At 41.1% G+C, this 17,271-nt stretch overlaps 2 protein-coding genes across 2 annotated transcripts; both read left to right on the top strand.

Moving 5' to 3' along the window:
* The first annotated feature begins 32 nt into the window (after positions 1-32).
* Positions 33-1,216, top strand: LOC104932030 (P2Y purinoceptor 1). Its single transcript, XM_027273041.1, has one exon. It carries the CDS (start codon positions 97-99, stop codon positions 1,081-1,083), a length of 987 nt encoding a protein of 328 aa, XP_027128842.1. The 5' UTR covers positions 33-96; the 3' UTR covers positions 1,084-1,216.
* A 332-nt stretch (positions 1,217-1,548) lies between these two features.
* slc17a6a (solute carrier family 17 member 6a) lies at positions 1,549-12,511 on the top strand. Its single transcript, XM_010747158.3, has 12 exons — positions 1,549-2,288; positions 3,720-3,975; positions 4,402-4,520; positions 5,431-5,545; positions 6,572-6,659; positions 6,872-6,958; positions 7,364-7,506; positions 7,584-7,733; positions 8,991-9,123; positions 9,202-9,312; positions 9,397-9,524; positions 10,238-12,511. Exons 1-12 carry the CDS (start codon positions 2,203-2,205, stop codon positions 10,565-10,567), a joined length of 1,746 nt encoding a protein of 581 aa, XP_010745460.2. The 5' UTR covers positions 1,549-2,202; the 3' UTR covers positions 10,568-12,511.
* Positions 12,512-17,271: the final 4,760 nt, after the last annotated feature.

The following is a 17,271-nucleotide window of genomic DNA, read 5'->3' as shown; positions in this document are numbered from 1 at the left end:
CTCTCTTGTAACTTGTCCGTGAATATCCAGCCCCCAGAGGAAACCTTTTGCAACCTGGACACACATCAACCTTTACCGGTGGTCCAGCTCTACGTGATGCCGTCCATCTTCCTGGTGGTGGTGATCCTCGGGCTTCCCCTCAACCTGCTCTCCCTCTGGGTTTTCTTCCACCGCCTGCGGCGCTGGAGCCGCAGCACGGTGTTCCTCTTCAACCTGACCCTGGCTGACACCTCATGGCTGCTGGCTTTGCCTTTCCTCATCACCTACCACCTGAACCATCTGTACTGGAAGTTGGGGTGGACGATCTGCACTAGTGTGAGAATGTTTTACCACAACTACTTTTACCTCAGCATCTTCTTCGTCACCTGCATCAGTGTGGACCGTTACCTGGCCATCGTGCACCCGCTGCGCTCTCTGGTGCTGCTGAGCCAGAGGCAGACCTGCCTGCTGTGTGTGACGGTCTGGTTGGCCACTCTGATCATCAGCATACCTGTTGCAACTATGAGTCTTATCCAGACTTGCCCTGGGAGCAACCGTACTGTCTGTACCCTGTACATACTGCTAAGTGAGACCCAGGAGAGCCTCCCATATTCCACCTTTTGCACCACCGTCGGCTTCCTCTTCCCCCTGCTCTCCATCTGTTACTGCGGCCTGCACAGCGTCAGAAAGCTGCGCCACCGACCGTGCCGCTCCTACCCGCACAACAAGCAGCGACGGCTTCTGTGCGCAGTGCTGGTCATCTTTGCCTTCTTTTACCTGCCTTACCACCTGAGCCGCAACGCGGCCATCTATATTCGTGCAATCTACCCCGACAACCCCGCGTCCTGGCACTACGCAGACCTGATCTTCGCCTTGGAGATGTGCATCTGCAGCCTCATCACCTGCGTCAACCCTCTGTTCAGCTGCTTCATAGGTGGCCAGTTCAGGAGAGAGTTACACAGCACTTTTGCTGTCGTGTTTTCAAAATTTTCAGGTGCACAGGTGGCCTCAATGATATCCAAACGGACCCGGATGACGATGAGGTCAAGACAGGCGATGTCTACTGTCACACCTGTGTGCGCAGTGCCTGCAGGTAGACCCTGATGGACATGTAGATGTTCTTTGTACTTGTGTCGTGAAACTGTAGAGAAAACCTGAGCATGTTCTTACTGTATAAGATAAACAGACTGTATATAACAATGGTTTCCAGTCTCGTTATTTCATTGTATCATCTCAGCTCAGCTGAGCTTTGGCCTCCTTAACTTTCTTACACAACACTGCCTCTGCGTGGCTGACAGCATACTGTATTTTACAGTCTGGTTCCCCCCGTGCGTAAAAAGCATCTGTTTCTATCATCCACAGCAGTTTTATTCACTTTGGTGAAAAATAAGCTTGGATAAATGTCGTCCCTAGGAGTTTTAAAGTGCCGCAGGTCAAACTAAAACCGAGAAATATCGGGATGTAGAGGAAGGGTAGAGAAAGAAAGAGAGTAGGGGGTGGATGTGAGGAGGGGTGTATTGCTTTGTGCCGGCTGCAGCAAGTGATTTATTAGTGGCAGGAGCTCATCCTAAAATCATTTTTTTCTATTCTGTTCAACGAAGGAGGGAGTTTATGCAATCGGTAATTGACCGATTTTGAAGTAGTAATTGAATGAGAGGAGTGTCGGGAGCAGGGGGGAAAGGAGGGGCTCCACACGGAGCTGCTGACAGGTAGATGAGCTGTGCGCTGTCCGCGGTGCTGAAACCTCCTCCGGCTGCTGCCGCCTCATCGGAGATCCTCACCTCAGATTAATCCGGAGCTCCACCAACCTACACCGGCTCAAGATTTTTTACATTTCCACCCCTGTTTCTCAAAAGAAAAAGAAAAAATCAACTTTTTTTATCTCCTGTTTTGCAGTTTCTTTTTCTTATATCACTGACTGGATCTTAAGATGGCACTGCATGGATTAACATTGCGCAAGGCAAGAGCGGACTTATTTGACTGCTGTTTTGTGACTGTGAAACCAGCCCTTTCAGACTGAACGTGTTTCCCTCCTCTCCTCTCTTTCTCCATTTTTTTCCCTCTGCCTGATCTTTTTCAGGACAACGAGACGTTTTCTGCTTAAAAGAAACGACCCGCGTAATTTGGATTAATAATTAACAATATGCTCGTTAATGCAGCACTTCCATTTGTTATAGTATTATAGAGTTTTTTTTTTAATAAATAAGAATAAATCTATTGGATATGGAGCCAGGAAAGGAGAAAGCTCTCCCTACCACTAAAGAGGGACTAAAACAAATCGCAGGAAAGGCCCTCGGGAACCTGTACAGGTAAGGCGAAGAAATCTCCATTTCTGCATGTTTTCTTTGAAAATCACAGATTCTATCTGTTTATGATAAATCAAAAGTGGAACATATGCAGCTGTTAACATCACACATAAGAGATGCAGCGACTTTAAACGTGCTTATTTGTGAATTACAATGAAATCGAGAGGGGGAAATCTCTTCTTTATGACAAGAATCACGTACAGGATGCTGAAAGCAGAGTCGTGTGGCCCGAATATTTAAGGATCAGATATTTCCCTGGAGGATGATCCCCCTCCACCAGCAGCTGTGGGTGTTTTTTAATAATTAATGAAACAGAGCGAGTCGTGACACAAGGTCGGAGGATATCTATTACCTTAGGTATCCATCTGTATTAATTCAAGATCGACTTCATATAAATTGACTTCTTAGATTCTTTATGCTGTCACAAGGAGCTGAATGAAACGTAGCCTGGAAGAAAAAATGACTGTTGAGCAAACAGTTTAAAACCAGAGTACTGCAGCAGGTTTTCAGATGTATAATAATGATTTATGTTTTAATTCTCATTGAGAAAGGCGAATAAAAAAATATATAGGCGGGAAAAAAACGTTTTTTTACTCAAATCATCTGGATTTTTTATATTAAAAAAAATGCATATCATAGATGAGCATTTGTGCAGACAAATATCTTATTCGTTTATTTTTCTGTTCCTGAAATGTCCTTTAGTGTTTGAACTTGAATTCAAAGCTGCAACACAGAAACGTGACTCAAAGCTGTGAAGGGGGAAAAAAATCTTGTAAGCTGTGGCAGGCCTGTTAATGCACTGAAGGATGAGGCCTTCACATTGCAATGCTTCTTTTTTTTAAATTAGCCTTATATAATTTTGTTTTTTTTGCACATATATTTCCAGCGAAATCAAAACGCCACATTTATAAGAGATAATTAGAAAAAAATAAAAAAGGCAAAATGAACTCTGAAACAACGATGATGCTCATAGTGCTGCAATGCGGTATTAAGGTCATTTTTCGTTTGCCACCGAGCCTTTCTTTTGCACGAACATGCAGAATTTCAGCCGGGATTGAACGAAAATAAAATGTTAGATTAAAAAATGTGTGCAGGCTTTGAGATTCTTGAGTCAAATTAAAAAGAAGAAAATCAAGATATTGTCAAGGCCTGGCGTTTAAAGAGCACAAAGTAAAGATGATTCCTCTGTAGTATATAAATGCACAGCCTTTGAGAGCATGTGAATAAAAACATTAGATTACACAGAGTTTTTATGCTGTTTTTTGCACACATAAAAAATAAAAAATAAAATCATGAATTTCCCACTCATAGTTCTCGCTTCTGCTTCCCTGCATGTTTCATTTTACACATCCAAGTGTCGACATTTGAATGTAACCTTCAAAAAACAAACTAAAAATAATTTTAAAAAGAGCATATGATCGGCTTGTCGTGCAGGAGGTTCGAAAAGCGGCAGCAGACAGGTGAAGCGATCGAGCTGACTGAAGATGGGAGACCCACGGCGGAACAGGAGCGGAAGACGCCCCTGTGTGACTGCACATGCTTCGGGCTTCCTCGCAGATACATCATCGCTATGCTGAGTGGGCTCGGCTTCTGCATCTCCTTCGGTATCCGATGTAACTTGGGTGTGGCCATCGTCAGCATGGTCAATAACAGCACAATCCATCAAAACGGCAAGATCATCATCAAAGAGGTGCCTGTAAACCCCGCCCCTTTACACCCCATCAGCACCCCCAATGTTTGATAGGTGATGAGGGGCCACAGCCATGAGACTGATGGGTTTTAAAATTGTATATCAGATGCTGGGCTTGTTTGTTAATGTAAGAAAATTAGTGTTTTATTTTTATTTGTATGTACTTTTCCTTAAAAAATCAGCTTATTTTATTCTATAATTACCAACTGGTGTCTCTACAAAGGTGTTAAATCCTTAAGTAAAATAGAAATCTTCCTGAAACCTACATAGCAAGTATTTTGGTGAAACTTTTTGATGTTACACCTGTTTTTATTTTTAGAAATATAATTGAAGAGTCTGTCTTTTGTGTGTGTGTGTGTGTGTGTGTGTGTGTGTGTGTGTGTGTGTGTGTGTGTGTGTGTGTGTGTGTGTGTGTGTGTCTGAAAGAAAGCGAAATTCAACTGGGACCCAGAGACCGTGGGGATGATTCATGGATCCTTCTTCTGGGGCTATATAGTCACTCAGATTCCTGGAGGGTATATATCCTCCAGACTGGCTGCAAACAGGTAACTGCACACTTGAAATGAAGTACAAACAAAAACTAAGTGTGTGACATGAAGATATATATGTCTAAATATCACGTTTTTTTAATTTTTTTTTTATTTATAATGTAAATGTAGGTGGAATATTTGTGCTCGTCATTCAGTCAGTGTCAGTCTTGTGGTTTGAAGAAAGGAGTGTGACCTTACAGCAGATAAACTGGGGATTTGGCTGATGCCCACCAGGCGTGCCTCCTCATGTTAATGAGCTCCCATGGGACAACCATATCTAATCCTTTATGTTCAGAGGCATGGCAACCACCATCAGCCAAAAGCCCTGTGTGAAATGAGTAATGAGTAATGATTTTAGTATGAATACATTGACCATACCGCCTCTATATTACTATTACGGTATTTCAAGCAACTGATTAGTCAGCTACAGTTAGACAAAAGGAGTAGAGCAAGCGTGCGACAAAGAACAATAAGTCTGTAAAACCTGTAGAAGAAAACCACAATATAACAATAAAACTGTAGGCTCCCTGTTAGAAAGTGAAGTTGAAGTGAAGAACATGATCAGATTGTTAGATTTTTTTCATGAGGGAAATGGAGTCTAAATAAGATGTGAATCTTTGAAGAGCTTCATCATGCCAAGTCAGCTGAGCCCACTGACGCCTTCTGCTGCAAACACCTCCTGTCTTCACTCCCCTGAAACTGAATAACTGCCTGTTGTGTGTGTGTGCCATCCAATTAGGATTGATTTATCTTCGTTATCAACGCTTATTCTTCCAGTATGCAGTAACGAATCATACAGTAAAACACAAAGGATTTTTAAAAATCATTTTGAAGGCTTGAAATTGAACAATAGCTGCCCTGTATCTCATTCAATAAGATGATCTTGTTCTGATAATATTCTGACAAATAATCCCTGTTTATCCAGAGTATTTGGGGCTGCCATCGTTCTGACATCCACCCTGAACATGTTCATTCCCGCCGCCGCCCGGGCGCACTACGGATGTGTCATCTTTGTGAGGATATTACAAGGGCTGGTGGAGGTACTGATACACAGTTTGCACATCACACCCTGACCTTTAAAAGACTCAAAAATGATGCCTCATTATCAAACGGAGAGCTAAACTCAACCCCTAATGAAAATGTCCTGACATTCTGTGTTTGACAACAGAAATCCTCTGTACATACTGGTCTCTCTGGCTTTGTATTCAAATTGAACTGGAAAAATAGAAGATGGAAGCTCATTATGTAGAAGTTCTATTCATAATACTGTACACAATTGTCAGATTAGACCACAAACAGCATCAGCCCTGAATAACTGGGCTTATGTTTGTTGGTTTAGCTGTCCAAAACAGCTCCACGTTCACATAGAAACACATAGAAACACATAGAAACACGTAGAACAAAGGAGATAAGAAGCACTTGATGCAGGCGGCTCCCACAGCTCAACAGAAAGAAAGAGATTTTAGAGAGAGATGCTATTATCAGACTGAAGGTCATCCTCCTTTGTTATTTTGTTTTGCTGCATACGGCCGTTTCAATAGCAGCTCATGACCATTGAGAGAGAGAGAGAGAGAGCCGCCTGTGTTCAGCGCCCATAGACTTATTACTGCAAATTAAACATTAGCATTTCAGGGTGTCTCCCACTGCAAGCCCCAGCAATTTGTGTCTATCAATAGTTGATTGTATGCCACTTAGTGTGTAATGAAGATTTAATGGGAGCAATTCAGTTTTTTTTTCATGAAGTGGGTAGTCAGCTTGAATTTGCACTGACTCACACCTAACCCATTAGTCTCTATTAGAAAGGTCAGCTACAATGCATGTCAGTTTGTTTGTTATTAACTTCAATTTGTCTTGCGCATCTTTGACAAATGAGATCAGACTACGTCAGTCAAGCACAACACTCTCACCTGTGTATTCTTTTGACTGAAAGTGTAAAAATAGATCAAATGTATGGATGAATTTAACAAATCAAACAGTTTACAGCAAGGTAGTTTTTTTTTTTAATTAATGGAAAATGATGGTTGTGTGTTCATACTGTGACTCTAATGTCATTTTTCACTGTGCAGGGAGTGACTTATCCAGCCTGCCATGGGATCTGGAGTAAATGGGCTCCGCCGCTGGAAAGAAGTCGTCTGGCAACCATCTCCTTCTGTGGTACAAAACCTACACACACAGTCATGTTTCTGTGAATCAGCTCAGTTATGTCAATAGACGTTAAATGCAGGTTTAGAATGACAAAATATTGCTCCTATGATGTACGTGTACTGAACACATTTGTCACTAAACACTGCTGGACAATACGGCCTTCTCTGAACAAGCATGCAGGATCAAATTCTGCTCGCTCATAAAGTTTTGTCTTGTCTCAGGGTCCTATGCCGGTGCAGTGATAGCCATGCCTCTGGCTGGGATCTTGGTCCAGTACACAGGATGGTCCTCTGTCTTCTATGTGTATGGTGAGTCTTGTTAATTTATTTTAACACCTTTAAAGTGGGACTGTGCGACAACAAAAGCTCTTTTTTCTAAAAAGAAATGTTTAATTCATGAGCAATAAATCACACTTTTCTTCAAATCAATACACTCAGGAGATTTTGCTGCTGCAGTCTTACATGGTCTAGTAACACTAATGGTGGCTAGATATTGTGCATGTATTCAGCATAATATGATACATAATGTCCCACTTTAACATACAGTTTTCACCTTTTAATTCCACTCAAGTATCTTTAAAGTTGGAGAAAACATCTTCCTGTAATGTGATGTTTACAGTGTTTCTTACATTGTGATGTTATCCAGCATATTTGGTGAAAACTTCAGGATCTCTACTGGAACTAGAAACGTTATAACTCTCATGATCTTCACAGGATGCTTTGGGATATTTTGGTACATGTTCTGGGTCTTGGTGTCCTACGAGAGCCCAGCGGAGCACCCGACTATCACTGACGAGGAGCGCCGCTACATCGAAGAGAGCATTGGTGAAAGTGCCCAGCTGATGGGCGCGATGGAAGTGAGTTTTTAATCCCTTGATTTGTAACACCACGCCAAGTACTGTGCATCCAGCTGATTCTCTGGTTGTTTTAACAGAAATACAAGACACCCTGGAGGAAATTCTTCTCCTCCATGCCCGTCTATGCAATTATTGTGGCCAACTTCTGCAGGAGTTGGACCTTTTATCTGCTCCTCATCAGTCAGCCTGCTTACTTTGAGGAGGTGTTTGGCTTTGAAATCAGCAAGGTAAATATGATCTAATGTTCAAAATTACACGCTAAGGTTTTCTCAGATATGAATTGTTCAAGTTTGGTGGAGTTTAAATGTATAAAGTACTCATTAAGAATCTTCTTGGTACTCGTGCTGTGATTGGTTTATGTACTGAAAAGTTTTCGTTCATCTTTGACTAAATCAAATGACAATGTAAATGAAAGGGGTTGCTCATCATCCACCATCTGGTCACAGTCAGGTTATCGTAGTAATGAACCTGAAGTGAATTCTCTCCAGACTCTGCAATATGGAGCTTTCAGCTCAATGTTTAGCTGCCACCCTGCAGCTCTCCTGTACACTACCTGCTCAGCACTAAACAGAAGTTAGACGGTTAGCGACTAGCCTGTCAACATTCAGCAGCTAAGAGGCAGATCATTCCCTCAGCAGTTGGTAGAGACCAAAAACAGAGCAAAAAGAGTCACTGGACTATTAAATTTATGTTTGTTAGATCAACAATAATGCTTCTCTGTAACTGTGGGAAGCATAAATCACCATATCTACTTAAAAGTTGATTAAATTAGAGTCAATCTAGAGTCTGAGTTTAGATAGGAGTATGAGGGAAACCTCTCAGCATGCACCAGGGTAACAGCCTGTAATTGTCATGATATGTGTGTTCCTGCTTTGTAACAGGGGTTATTGTTTTTTATTTTGTGTTCAACAATGTCTTCACTGTTGTTGAGTGTGTCACCTGATATGAGTACATAAAGACTAAAAGAGACTGACCTAGTTTGCCTAACTCTGTTAAATGGTTTGTTTGGACTTAAATTATGTTGATTCAACTTGAATATATTTTTGTGAAACTTTAGATTTTAAGTTGGGTGAAGGTAAAGATTCTTTCACAAAACATTTAGGTAAAATAATGTCACTTTGACACAGTGTTTCACTAATTCTCAAACAAAATATATATTATTTATGGTTTGGTGACTTTATGTCTACGAGTGAATGTGTCAGACAAAGGAACAGATCCCAGTTAATCTTTAAATTTCCGTAATCTTTACCCTCCCTGGAGAATGTGAAGCATGAATCAAGCTGGTTTGTCAGGTGTAATTCAGCCTCAGGATGTGCGGCTGTGATTACTGCAGGTGAATTATTGCTCAGATGCGATGTGTGGAGTCAGAGGTTGAAACACAAAAATTGGGTCTGAGACAGAAACAATCACTTTTGTTATGACAGGTTTTTTTTTTGTAGTTGTCACATTTTTTTTTTTCAGACAAGTGTTTGATTGTTTCACAGGTTGGAATTCTGTCAGCGCTTCCTCACTTGGTCATGACCATCATCGTGCCCTTGGGAGGCCAGTTAGCGGACTACCTGCGGACCCACAACATCATGTCCACCACTATGGTCCGGAAAATCATGAACTGTGGAGGTGAGGCTTTGATAATCAGGTCTCTTTTATAAGTATTCCTCATCAGTCCACCAGATAACTCTTGTCTTGTTTTTTTAGGGTTCGGTATGGAGGCCACTCTTTTATTAGTGGTTGGTTATTCTCACAGTAAAGGCGTGGCCATCTCTTTCTTAGTCCTGGCGGTGGGTTTTAGCGGATTTGCAATATCAGGTGAGTCTCGAAGCAATTGATTCAGAGTTTTGTGTCATTCAAAAGACCAGAAAAACGTAAAAAAATGACTCTTTTTTGCTGCAGGTTTCAATGTCAACCATCTAGACATCGCTCCTCGCTATGCCAGCATCCTCATGGGAATATCCAACGGTGTGGGTACCCTGTCAGGGATGGTCTGCCCTCTAATAGTGGGAGCCATGACAAAGAACAAGGTGAGTCATTTCTATTCATGGTGTGAATAATAATGCAGATAGGAACTTTTAAAGCCCCTGAAAAAGTTCGAAAGCATTGAATATATTCAGAACTACAGAAAACACTGTGTGGTATTATTTATTAAGAGTTTAAAGTCCCTGCATTTCGAGGATCTTTAGTTTCAGTGCTGCGTCGTAACAGAATATGTGTGTAAGGTTGGTTTACGAGAAGGATTTAAATCAGATCCGACAGATTTTATTGAATTGTGCAAAAATGGCTAAGAACAGAGTTGTGGAGTGATGGAGCTGTAGGATTGTTTACGTTCAGCTAGATTTGTGTTGTGAGATCAGCAGGATGAGATTGATTTAATTAATCATTTTGACCACATTATCTGGAAATGCAAACCTCTTACGATACTGCCTCAAGTCAGTTTTGATATAATGGACGGATTCCCCAGTTCACTTTTGACTGGATAACTCAACAACTTTCAAAAGATTTCTGCATCCTCATTGGTACACAGAGATGCATGACACTGCTATTTTCTAGCCAGTGAAAAGAACACAGACAAAAAGACAAATACAGAAATCTCTCATGTAAAATAACTTAAGATGTCTGGCAGAAAACTTAGGAGCCAACTGCTCATGTGAAGAAGTCAACTGGGAAAATATATTAATTCACCATCAGGGCATTTAAGAAGTGACTCAGCCTGGCTACATCTGTTTTCTGCTTCTAGACTCGGGAAGAGTGGCAGTATGTCTTCCTCATTGCTTCCCTGGTGCATTATGGGGGCGTCGTGTTTTATGGGCTCTTTGCATCTGGAGAGAAACAGCCATGGGCCGACCCTGAAGAAACCAGCGAAGAGAAGTGCGGCTTCATTGATGAGGACGAGCTGGCCGAAGAGACGGGTGACATCACGCAGGGTTATGGCGCCATGGGCGGTCCGGCTAAAAGCTACGGGGCCACTGCACAGCTCAACGGAGGTTGGGTGCAGGACTGGGATAAGACGGAGGAGTATGTGCAGGAACCTGCTGGGAAGATGTATGCTGAGCGTGGCTACTCTTAAAACCAGACAGTTGTGGTGAGTCTGCTTGCAGAAAACAGACTCTCCACCACAGATTGCACAAATAAGCATTATCTTAGATATTTAAAAATTCATTCTGTGTATTCAAGTAAAACAGTTACTAGTTTCAAAAAGCCAGTGTAAAGAAACAGTTCACAGCAAAGCAGAACAATCCTCATTAGATTCTCACATGTTTCTCATCACATCTACTAACTGTAGGGCTTCACTTATACAGAACGGTTGCAAAGAAAACTGCAGGCCTATGTTGTACTTCTTAGGCACCCAAACCTCATCAATCTACTTGAACAACATGAGCCAGATGACACTGCAGTTGACCATCATATAGGGTCTTTCTCTGAAATACCACTCTGATTGCACTGAAACTATAAAGTATTCTAAAACAAGATCTTATTCTGTTTCTCAAATGTGTTTTATGTACTGTATATACCTGTATACTGTTTCTGTGAGACTATTGTGGATTTTGGGTCGTTGATCTGTGTTAACATTAATATAAAAGGCCATATTTTTCATGGACAGTACCTTTTCAGGGAGATGTCTGCTTGCAAAAAAGGTCTTCTTCTTCTCAAGCGAGGCCTATAATACACTATGACAAAAAATAGCGTGAGTGAAGTTGAAACGTAGAGTTTTAGTGTGTGTTTGTTTGCATGAAATTTGCTCAGATCAATGTTTCAGATGCAGCCGCCTCACACTCATTGATAGTCCTCATTCAGCCTGCTGCTTTGTTCTTAGATAAGCGTCTTCTGCCATAATAAATAATAAAATGAAACTTTTCATAATCAGGTTCCAGTCGTGATGTGAGACAAATCAAAAAAGTTTTGAAGGCGATTGCTCAGAAGACATTGTTTATTGATGTTTGGTGTGCACTGCAATAAATTCTGTGTACCAGCCGCCACCCATCACATTCTGTTTTGTAATGTAACGCTGGCTTGCTGTATCTAAGTGTAATTGTTTTGGAGTCATGTGATGATCAACATTAAGGTGTGTGTTTTAACAAATTAGTGTCTGGAGAATCCAGCTTTAGTGCTCATCATGCAGGACGTATTGTTGCATTTTGACAGCGAGGAATGCAGTACTGTATACGAACAACCAGGTTTTCGTGATCTCTTGGTGTTTCTCGGTTGTTCTCATTGTCACCAAAAGTACTTTACTGACACTTTGATATTGTCATGTCATGAGTGGACCACATGAATTAATAGATGGCCCCCCTCCCCACCTGACTTTATTTGCTATTTGAATACTTCTTTATTTGCTTCATGAATTCTGCAAGGATGTTTAAAATATATGAATATATAAGAATGTTTAAGATGACCAAAAGATGCTATTACGGCTTTGTGCCTAAAGTTTATGTAAAACAGATAAATGTGACTTTATGGCTTCAAATATTGTGTTTAATGAAGAGGTATGTTGATGTCAAAAAGTGTTATAAAAATACTCATATCATTTTATAAAAAAGAAACAAAAAAACAACAAACAAAAGTCATGTTTTTGTCATTCTTAGTCATCTTTTCATCCTGTGTATTTATGTAATATTCTGCAGTACGTTCAGCGGTTTATCTGAAGGTTAGTGGACCTCAGAGACTGGAGGCGGACTACCTAACCATTTAACCACCTTTTCCAATCAGCGCCATACATCTCCTATTCTCTCCATGTTCCTCATTAGTAAATCAATGACCGAGGGTCTCTGGAGTCCAGGGAGGAGTATTGGACGGGGTAGCTTGGTAATTGGTAAAAGGGAGAAAACAGCAATGTTAATGCTGTTAGTGAGTTTTTATTCCTACGAACCAGGATTGTTGTCTGTCTTCCCAGAGATTCCTGACTTTAATATCAATGTCAAATCTCATGCAGAGGTGTCATGTCGTTGTATAAAAGTGTGATGAACCTATTAAATCTCTCAGCAGCGTTTCACACATTTCTTTTGAATTGTACAAGAAAATCAGAGCTCAGATGCAGTAAGACCTGTACAGTACGACCTGTGATAGTAGAATAATATACTTGTGGCGCACCCTGTTTTCCATCAGTGCCTTCGCCTCCACACAACTGAGGTCAACAGTGTTACATGCAACACATTCAACTATTGACCCAGCTCCTGCATTAAATCTAATCACGTGACAAATCAATACTGTTTAACTCTGGAGCTGGTTGGACTTTTAAAGCTAAAAAAAGGAAAGGCCCCCATGAAAGTTTGATTTTGGGAAAATGTCAGTGACAAAGAAGGTCAAGCATCGTGTTTCCTTGTTATGAATATTTCACATTTGCAGAATGAACAAAAACTCGAGGAATATAAGACATCAATTGTGATTATTTTGCGTATACAGTTAATTTGCATTTTAATCAAACACATGATGTAACTTCTGATGAGTGCAGCTGTAGAGTGAGATTAGATTCCCACATTATCAATATAAAAAAAGAACACATTAGAAACAAATGCTCTGAGCTGAAATACTGACTTTACGAGGTGAAACCTGAACGCAACTTTGATCTGTGATGATGCCATCCTGTGAAAATCTGAAACAGCAGATACTATTTGAAATATTAAGATGGGTTACTTAAAGGTTTTCATGAAAAGTCAGGATAAAAAAATATTTATTGAAAAGAAAGGAATAAGATAGTTGTAGATGGGAGTTTCTATAACCTGATAAAATAGAGGCTGCCTTACCTGACAAATAATAGAGGCTGTATATAAATATGCATTATAAACCATAATGGCATACTGATATTTAGGTCCCATATGTATGTTTGTTTGCACAAACGGAAGAATTCAGTCAGAGTCAGAGGTGCACAGACGAGAGCAAGAAAGGTGATATTACCTTCTGTGGCGTCTCTGTGCTGCTCTGCAGCTTGTCCAACACACCTCTCTGCTGTAGGACGACAAACTGCAGCCAATCACTAAGGTGGTAAATAATTCAGGTGAAACATGGCGTCCATCCATCCACATGTATCGCTCTGAGCTTCCCCCGCTTACAACAGGGAGGGTGCGTTGGTGTATGAGACTCTGGGCATATCAAAGACCAGGATTCTGACTGTGCTTTTGAGCCTCTGCAGGTGGGAGTGAGTCATATGGAGCAGATACAGAATATGAGACCATCATCACGGGTCTAACTGGCTTCTTGATGGTCCTCATTATGCATAATAAGCCATTAAATGTGGTAGGTTTTTCACCTTGTTTAGACAGTACAGGGTGAATATGTGCAGGAGGAAATCTTGCAAATGATGCCTTTGCAACTCTCACCTGAGAAGAAGTGATAGACAGGCATGGAGTCGGTCGGGGTGGGGGTTAAGGTGTTGACCATCGGCTTTATGCACATGATGGACAGTTTGAATCAATTGAATGTGCTGTGGCAGCGTCTGTGTTGACTGATGCTTCGATCACAGGAAGCAGCTCCGTGTCTGAAACACTTCCAGTAGCAGCAGTGGCAGCAATTACAATAAATCTCAGTTTCTCCTCCGATTATCCGCCCAGCTGAGGAGGGAAACCATTAACGCTCACCACCGCCTGCTTCTCGGTGCACATGTTAATTTGACAGAAAACACAATCGTGTCACCAGCCACACGGAACATGTTTTCTCATGCCTAACCAGCCGGAGTGGTCATGGCTGTTGAACCGGTGACGTGTCTGCTGGGGCGCGCGGTAATTGGACAAAACCTGGTGTCGACATTTCATTCATAGTTGGAAATCCTCCGAGTGCTCACCTGCCTCTAACCTCCACCTCCTGGCTTTTTACAGCATCTCAGACTTTGTCATTTTTTATGCTGTTTGCGTAATCGTGAGGGTGAGAGAAGGAGGATTGAGTAGTTGTCAGGATGTGGGGCAGGTGCAGTTTGGCTCCTGAGGGACTGTAATGGGATGAGGCCCAGCCAGAATGAGTGTTTGATGACGGGGTTGCACTCCTCTCCTGGGACTCTGCCTGAATGCAATTATCCTCCTGATCCATTCTCTCCTCTCTGGTCTGCAGCTCAAACTGTACACAGCGATCGTTGCACACTGCCGCTGCCTGAATCCTTTCATTTATTTTAAAATGAAAAAGTAATTATAACCCAAAATTTCAAAGCTGTATTGGAGTAATTACTTTTTTATGACACCCTCCAGCATGACATTACACTACCTGGGGGAAGCTGAATTTTCAAACACCTCATTCTCCTCCCTTAATTAATTGCTTTATTAATGGAGATCTTGGCAACCCGAATCAGTCTGTCTCACCAGTAATAACATTATATGTCTCTGCTCTCCACACATATGCAAAGTGAAACAAATATTGCTACATAATCTTTTCTAAAAGATTAAATCTTCCCAAAATGATTTCTGAATCTCCCTTGCATGATTTTTTTAAGCCCTTGTTTTCGCAGTGAGCTTCTGCTCGAGGCTCAGTTTAGAAAGAAGAACCCTCCCTTCTGTGATATGCAAATGCAATCTCCATCTTGTTTAGCTCCAAAAAGCAAGAACTGTGTGCTAACTGCGCTATTTCCAAGCCCAGTCAAACATTTATTAGCACCAAACTATATTTTTATTTCACCCACAGTCATGGCAGGGAAACGGTGATGCCACACAAGGGCTGCCTTTTCAAACCTGTGATGTGTGGAGTGTGAATTGTATCATCCACCATCAGAGGAAGAGGAAGGAGATTGCTAAATCCAATTGTTTTCCCTCCACAGAACTGGTTTCCTGCAGTTGCATGTGAGGTAATCTATCACAGGTCCTTCCACTTCCCCTCCCCCATATCACACTGCGTTGACGGCTTCATAGCCTCTTCTCTGCAACATGCTCATATCATGCTCGTATCACACACAGACAAAGGATGAGGGGCTGATAAGATTTTACACGATATTTATCACTGAGGGCACGGCTCTGCTTAGAAAATTATGACAGAATCTGAAAATAAGGCAAAAAATATTGCAGTTTATATTTCTTATTTTGATCTATTGTGCATATTTTTTTCTTTTGCATGAAAAGAAGAGTAGTCCATAACAATTATTACTATTTTCAGAATCAATTAATATGTACATTCGTTTCTGAATTAATCATTTACTCAAGAAAAAATGGTCATAACAATTTCCTGGAGCCCAAAGTGACGTCATGAAGTGTCCCAAATATATTTCATTTTTAAAAGAAACAACAAGGAACTTTAATTCTTTGTTGATTTTGGCGGTCCCTATGAACAAGCGTGATAATGTTTCCCTTAATGAAAACTGCATATCCCATGAGCACGAGGTGTCATATCTATATGTGGCTATGTGAGATTAATAACCGTAAATATGCTGATGGTGAAACAAAGCAAATTTGGTTTACCACTGTTCGAAAACTAAACCAAAACTAACATATTGTTGCACGATTACAGTAGTTTTGCTAAACCAAAACTAACATATTGTTGCACGATTACAGTAGTTTTGTTAAAAAAGCAAAAGTTACAACATTCCCAAGTCTTAATAATAATACACCAACAAGATATAACTGTCCATCCTCCTATTATTATTCCTTTAGCTTTTGTCCATTTTTTATTCTTCCATCAGTTTTTTTTTTCTCCACAGCCACAAAATATTTAAAAAAATATCCCTGTGCTTCTTTTTAACTGGCTACACCAGATTTTTCCAAGCAAAATTTTGCCTGGAAAAATGAAAACAAAACCTGATGTTGTGAAGAAATCACAGATCAAATATACCCAGTCTTCTCGCTGAGGGTCTTGTTTGCTTCTGTAGACAATCTTGAAATCAATAAGCTATGATGATGATTTAGTCTCTGGGAGAAACAGCAAATGTTTCAGGCTTCTGGTTTAGACAGGGGATACCTGAAAAAACGGATATCTGAGCTTGGACTTTCTCCGCAGTCTGATTATCAATTTCATCCCAAACATTTCTGCTAATCTTTCTAAACAAATATCTGCAGGTGTCAGATCATAGGCTATGGGTTCTGAGATTTCATTTTGGACAATGCATTCAGCCTCTTTTGCTCTCCGCATGGACTCTTGATACTACTCGGCTTACAAATGGAAACTAGAACACTCTCATTGCCAACATTTTGGTCCCTTGCCTTTAGATCCTACATTCATATGCAGATATCTGTTTATAGAGATTAATACAGAGGCATCAGTATTGAGGCATCAGTGTTTCGTAACCAGTTAAAAACTGCTTGTAGTGGCTTTAATGTTTAATATGTTCTTTATATTTGTGAGGCTATTTGTTCTTTTTAAGTTTTAATAATATATACAGCAGTCTAGCTAACTTTCTCCTCCTACAAATCAACTCCCTCAATCTCTTCATATAAATACAGCTGTGTTTCTGCAACCACAGCTCCTCTCTGGAGTGCAGTTTTTTTTCATAAGACGTCCTGAAGAGGACGATGTGAATCTCTTTCATCTTGTCCTTCACAAACTGCACCAACATTTTATATAAACTGTGTGGAAACGTTACACTCCCCCTGTCATAATAAAGCGTCCATTCTTCCCTCACAGCTTCACTGCTGAAAACCAAATTAAAGCATCAATCCCTTTCCCTCTGTGCATGCCTGGTGACGGTGGCCACTGATCATCAGCATCTGAGTGGGACACAGGTGTGCGGAGGGGCCCTCCCGCCTCTGTGATCCGTCACCAAGGCCAGACAAGGGGCATGCTGGAGAGGCTTAGGCACGTGCCGAGGGAGGGCTCTACCCCTCTTCCACCCCGCCCCTCGGAGGATTCCCTATTCACACCACCAGA

Source organism: Larimichthys crocea, chromosome XXI (assembly GCF_000972845.2).
Source record: "Larimichthys crocea isolate SSNF chromosome XXI, L_crocea_2.0, whole genome shotgun sequence".
NCBI classification, from domain to species: Eukaryota; Metazoa; Chordata; class Actinopteri; family Sciaenidae; genus Larimichthys; species Larimichthys crocea.
Note: the sequence above shows the minus strand (reverse complement) of the source record. Positions and strands in the feature narration are given on the sequence as shown.